This window comes from Poecilia reticulata, chromosome 12 (genome assembly GCF_904066995.2).
Source record: "Poecilia reticulata chromosome 12, P_reticulata-male-v2, whole genome shotgun sequence".
NCBI lineage: Eukaryota > Metazoa > Chordata > Actinopteri > Cyprinodontiformes > Poeciliidae > Poecilia > Poecilia reticulata.
In genome coordinates this window covers 15,475,351-15,481,873 of record NC_088841.1, presented here as the reverse complement: position 1 = coordinate 15,481,873, position 6,523 = coordinate 15,475,351, and the positions used below count along the sequence as shown (strand labels likewise).

The 6,523-nt window shown below is 38.4% G+C and overlaps 1 protein-coding gene across 1 annotated transcript; it reads left to right on the top strand.

The window, feature by feature from the left end:
- Positions 1–1,157: 1,157 nt before the first annotated feature.
- On the top strand, positions 1,158–5,882 carry LOC103473762 (glycolipid transfer protein-like). The gene is made up of 5 exons (XM_008424232.3): positions 1,158–1,337; positions 1,773–1,831; positions 1,968–2,101; positions 3,355–3,505; positions 5,011–5,882. The coding sequence occupies exons 1-5, from the start codon at positions 1,235–1,237 to the stop codon at positions 5,191–5,193; spliced, it is 630 nt and encodes a 209-aa protein (XP_008422454.1). The 5' UTR covers positions 1,158–1,234; the 3' UTR covers positions 5,194–5,882.
- The last annotated feature ends 641 nt before the right edge of the window (positions 5,883–6,523 follow it).

Genomic DNA, 6,523 nt, shown 5'->3' with positions numbered 1-6,523 from the left:
CTCTGGTTGTTTTGTATCTTATTTTGTGTCAGATTTTCAATCTGTTATAGTTTAAGAAAAAAAAAAAACAAGTTTTAACTGGCGACTGACATATGATGCCAAGAGTGAAAATATTCAGCCAATCAGAAACGTGGTACTACTTTCCTCCACCGAGGTTGACCCCACAGGTTCAGGCTAATATTAAAAATACTGGGTTGTTTTTTCCAAGTTGGCTATTTTTACTCTGGTAGATGTGATTCAAAAATAGTTAAAGGAAGATTATTGAAACTGAAACTCAACTTTTAGATGTGTAGGGAACCATAAATAAATGAAAATTGTTTCACATTTTCATGCAAAAATATTTAAGCAACTTGAGACCTAGTCATGTAATCCATATAAATTGGGAACTTTAAAAACAATCTTCTAAATATATATATATTTTTCTAAGTGGACATTATCAGAAAAAAAAAATCTTATCTTTAAAATCACAGAGTATTTTTGTGTGAAATTACATTAAATTTGTTTAAGTGTGTTTAGGAATACTAATGCTCTGAATGAAGCTGTACAATGGGATGAAGGAAAAGAGTCTCATAAAATGTTTTACTGATTCCATACCGAACCTTTTTTTTTTCCAACCTAATATCGATTGACAAGGGGAAGTTAAAATGATTATTTTAAGACGAGGGCGGTTACACTGAAGTCACATTTCAAAGAAAGCGTGTTGGTTTTGATAAATTATAGTTAAATAAAATCTGTTATCTTAGAATCAACTATAAAAAAAAACGAAAGAGGAATTGTGTTATTTTGCACCATAAAATGTTTTTTAATTTTCTTTTTTTTAATATATATATATATATATATATATATATATATATATATATATTGAATTTCGAGCCTATTTAGTCGTTCCACTCTGGCGTCAAACCTGGTATTTAATTCCCTGTAGGTTTGAGCCTCCCGCCTCTGTCCGTCTAGCGTGTAATAAACTATAACTAACCTCAAATTGCTCGTTGTCTTTATTTTTTGCGTGCGTCGCGTTTATCTCGCTCCCCTGCGTTATTTGCCACCTGTTGGAGAAGAAGAAAAGCAGCGGCGATGATGATGATGATGATGATGATGATGATGTGGGCTGGAAGCTCTTCCACACCCATCTGACAAGAATACAGTTCCGGGTTTTTCCGCTCTCGTTTTTTTTTTTTTTTTTTTCCAGAAGAGAGCTGCTGTTGCTCTACCGCCGCTGTCACAACACGGTACGATGTCTCTTTTATTGGACAATCAATTTGCAGAACTTCCTGCAGACAAGTCTGTTGACACCAAGACGTTCTTGGACAATGTGTCGACCCTGCCTCCGTTTTTCGGTGAGTAAAGTTCCACCTGATCAACTAAACGAACTCAGCAGGTGACTTTTATTCGAACGCCGGGCTGATCAGTTTCCCATAAGTTATTTCAATGACTTAACATTTGACTTTTATCTCGGTGCGATCGCTTTTTACGAGGAGATATTTCAATTTTACGCAACAGAAACGGCAGTAATGTCATGGGGAGGAAGTTGGATCTGTAGCGGTGGGTTTATGTAAAGAGAAACTGTTTTACACGCTGAACAGAGCGAACATTGACCCCATTGTGACTTTACTGAAACTATCCATTCAAGGTTTTTTTTTTTTTTTTTTTTTTTTTCCACCTCTCCCCCTGAGCTCCCATTCGCGTTCACTCTGCCCTCTCAGCTGGGCACATGCGCCGTGAAGTCATTCATATTTCATTGCTGCGCTCTCAAATGTCCGTTTCTCTTGCAGACTGCTTGGGATCAAAAGTGTTTTCAATCATCAAATCTGACATTAATGGGAATATAACGGTGAGATACAGGCACACTCTCAGCTCTTCTATGTATTTTCATACTACTGCTATACATTTAAAGCGCCAGATGGGGCTTAATGGAGCACTTACTTTTATGCAAACTTGAACCAAATGTGCTTTCCTCTTCTCCTTAGAAAATTAGAGCAGTTTATGATCAGGATCCTGCAAAGTATGTCACCTTGCAGGATATTGTGGAAGCAGAGAGAGAAACCCACAAAGGACAATGGCCTAAAGTCGGAGCGACTTTAGCTCTGATGTGGCTCAAGAGGTGAGCTACTTTCTCTTCTGCCATGAAGTAAAAGTTTTTATTCCCCTTGAAATTTTCCAAACTTTGATGGACTTTATTTGGATTTCATAGGAGCCGTTTTTTTTTTTTGCTTAGAAAAATCTCAAAAGTGTGGCAGGCAGACGTTTGTATGCAAGGCCCTTCAATCAGATACTCCAAAGTAAAATACTGCGAAACAGATTGCTGTTTTACTGGGAAAACTTAGTCGTCCACTCTACAAATCCGGCGAAAGCCGTAAGAAGTTCAATTTGCATTTTCTCCAGATCACATGGGAGATAAAGCAAATTTTATACAATGTTATTTCTGGTCAGAATCTGAACTTTTGCACCTGCATGTGAAAGAGTACATGTATCATAAAACTAATACTGCAGATAAGCATGAAGGTACCATGCCTGCCATAAAAAGCTATCAAGATGTATCATGGTGTGGGGATGCTTCACTTTAGCAGGATAAGAGTGCTCAGAATGTGTCACCCGGTTAAAGGATCAGGGTATAGGAAATTATGTACATAATTATGTTTGCACATAATTTCCAATTGTTGCATCTGCCTGGCCACACAGATGTTCTGATGCATTGCCTAAAGAGTGGGATGTTTACTTCAACTATGAGATTGAAATTAAGATTTCTTTTGGATCCAAAGATAAATGTATTGCCTTCAATAATGAATATAGTTGGTAAATTAACAACGGATGAGGAAAGATTCTTGGTTGTGTGTGAGACCCCCTTTGTTGGTTACTTTACTAGTACAAATTTACTTTGGTTGCATAACAAACTCAGAGTTACTTCCTCAGTGCGACCTGTTGTCAGTTGTTCCTGGATGACCCTCAAACGAGCGTAAAGGAATTCACTAAGATAACAGAAACATGTAGTGAAGTCGATAAAGTAAAAGCCGAATGAAAAATGGCTACAGGCTGCAAAAGTCTTCAGATTTGGGTAAAAGGCAAAAGTTCACCATCCAGCAGAACACCGATCCTAAGTGGCAGTAAGGGCTGACTCAGGTGATGAAGATAAATGCACGTCACACTTTTCAGATTTTTGTTTGTAAAACAAATTAAACATTTATAACACTTGAGTACTACATAGTGTTGATTTAAGACAAACATTCAACATAACACACTGACGTTTATGGCTATAACATGACTAAGGAGACATGAATACATACTATATACATTGTACTTTAAGCTCCCTTATATTATGTAGCAATAGATGGCTGTGCTTTCTGCTCCCTCCTGCAGGGGTCTCCGTTTCATACAGGTTTTGTTGCAGAGTTTGGCAGATGGAGACAGAGATGAGAACAACCCTAACCTCATTCAGGTCAATATCACCAAAGCCTATGAGCACGCTCTGAAGAAATACCACGGCTGGATTGTTCAAAAAGTTTTTAGCGTAAGTAGAAGGTCAACGTGGAAGAAACACTTCATTTGAAACCTGAAATGTTTTGTTGGTATTATGTCACTCTTGCACAATAATCTCTTGCATCCAGAATATCACCTTCAGTTTGTTGGTTTTAATCTATATGTTCATCAAATCCTAATTACTTTGATAATTAGGATAAAATGCTTGTTTCTTTGTGTGTTTAGTAAAGGCTTTATTTCTGTCATATCTTTCAAAAGAGCAAAGGAACAATATTTCACAGGTCATCTCAATGAGACCAGGACAAGCAAAAACATTTTTCTACACCTTTTGGTGTGAGCGAGCGGTCATTAAATATTGAGGACAAAACAGAGGTAATGACACACCATGTGTGTACCAGAGTAGCGGTTCTTGTGGACAGTCTTCAGCAGCTTCGATTGGTGACGCAATTCTCCAAACAGATGACTCAACTGAGTACCAGTCTCTAGAGGCGCGATGATAACGACAAGATGATTCGAAACATTGTTTCACTTGATTTAAAAAAAAAATAAAAAATCAGGTTGGCTTCCCAAAAGAAGCTTCATTCAATCATATTGGCAAAGTGTTTGACCATGTATGAACTCAGAGTGGGGTTGTTTAACCAGCAGTGCCTAGAAACAGGGTACAATCTAAACCCCGTTGGAGTTTCCGGAGCCCTTAACTATTCCGCCCAGGTGCAATGCTGAAGTTTGACCACAAGTTGGCGTCATATTTACCTGAAACATTTCAACACAATTGTCTCTCACTGATTCAGTGGTTCAGAAAGCTTTGGTTTTGCCATCCTTGAAACAGCTGTGTGTGAGTGTGTGTGGGTGTGTGTCTGTGTGGGGGGGTGCGTGTGTGTGTGTGCGTATTCCAAAGAAAAATTGGATGTTTTTCCAAACGCTGAGGTTTCCAAATGACTGCCAACATCTCCATATTGAAGGCCCAAAAGGACAAAACCTTTCCTCCATTTAGCCTTCCTAGTATCTGCTGAAAGTCTCACTCTTTCTCGCTCTCAGGCAGCCTGACTGAAGCGCAGGAATGTCTCTACATGTCAGTAGTTCCTGCCTTTTGTTTGTGTTCACATCTGTTTTGTCTGATTTAACTTTAAGCTCCAACTATCCATCCATCCATTTTCTGTACACCCTTGTCCCTTAGTGGGGTCGGGAAAGCTCCAACTAATGCTAAGAAAGTATTTAACTCCTCCTTCCCTCAGCAGTAGCTTCCACACCAAAACCTGCTGGTGCTTTTGTATGAATCATTCGCCCATCACAAAATGATACGATTTTTGAGATTCCGAGCTGCAGAGAAAGCTGAAAACTGGACATGTTGTGTGCAAAGGACTCTTTTATTATTTTATTTTATACTGTGAAGTTGCGTTAGGTTAGAAAAATTCTTTTCTCTTTTTGCTTCCTTGCGATATTACGCAGACTATCATGTGACTTTTGAGTTGACACAGCATTACAGTAACCAGTGGTTTCACTTTTCCTCTCGGTTTCTCTGTGTGTGTCCTTCAGGCAGCACTAATTGCAGCTCCCTACAGATCAAACTTCCTCAAGGCCCTGTCAAAGGGACAAGAAGTAAAAGACGAGGACTGTCTGGCAAACGTGCGTCTCTTCCTGGTAAATTACACGCCCACCGTAGATGCCATCTATGAGATGTACTCAAACCTAAACGCAGAGCTGGACTACACAGTTTGATGTCTGAGGATGAAGCTGGGCTTGAGGTTCAGGAGTGACCCACGACTCCTTCAGGGCGTAACTTGAGTCCAGTTTTCAAAGGTTCTTAAAAAGGGGTGTTTTGCATCTTTTTTTTTTTTGTCCTATTTATTACTCTGATTATACCTTGCTTAATGTATTTTATGTATAATTGGTGTTACGGATATGCCCATTCCTTAAATTGGAAGAAAAAGTTAGAAATGCTTTTTTGAAGGATTACTAAAGTTAACTTTATGTTATCCTATAGTCAGGACTTTGTAACAGTTGGTTTTTGCTGCTTTATTTATGAGATCACTGTGTGCCTTTCATCTCTTTTAACATCACCAAAGAAACTCACTCATCAAAGAAATATTCCTTTCATCTTTGCAGGTGTAAACCTTTATTTTCTGAGCCCTTCCACTGATCAACGCTTTGTTTTGGCTGAGTAAGGGTTGAATATTTTTCATTTAGCATTTTTTTTAACCAGTGAAGCATCCTTCCAGTGAAGATGATGTGAATCTTTTTTTGCAGTGTCCCTTTGTGTTGCCTTCATTGTCTTGTGTGACCCGTTTCTAATTATCATGCGTGGCAGAGTGTCTGAATGAAATCATCATGTCATATGTGCAAGTATTAATAGATAATTTCTGATTGAATACGCTGAAAATAAATAAAAAAATTTCTGATAAATCATCTGTGTCGGAAACAAAATGTTTTTGAAAGAGATTGTAGTTTAACCGTCGTGCACTAGATGGCAGTATCCACCTATTTAGTCCTCAAATTTGTTCTCCTATTTCTGTACGCCATATTTAAAATTATTCCTCTGATCCGTTTCTGGAAATGTTTTTCTTTTTTCCTCTTTGTTTTTAAGAAGATATCCGTATTTTGATGATGCATGCAAAAAATAAATTCAATACACTGAATTTTATTAAAGGACAATCTGTATTCCACATGTAGCCTAATCCTCTTAACAAGCCATGCTTTTCCTCGGCCCACTCTTATTTATCTGAAGTGTGTTCCAGAGGTCGGGGAGGCTCTGGTTCCTCTCCCACAGGAGCCTGAGCTAATCGTCTCTGAGCAAGAGGAACATGTCCGGTTTATCAGCAGCCTTGCACAGCAGAATGGAAAAAGCGAAGCTGTGATACAACAAAATAGGCACTGCAGTTCATTGAATAATGCTCCAGCGACAGTTGCCGACTTTAAACTAAAGATATTTCTCTAAAATGAGGTTGAAGTTTTTGCTGCTAATGCCCCCATTTATACACACTATAATTAGCTTTTTAGCAGGTTACTTAAAGTGTCTTCACGTTTCGTTTCCATGATGATCTGAACTGCA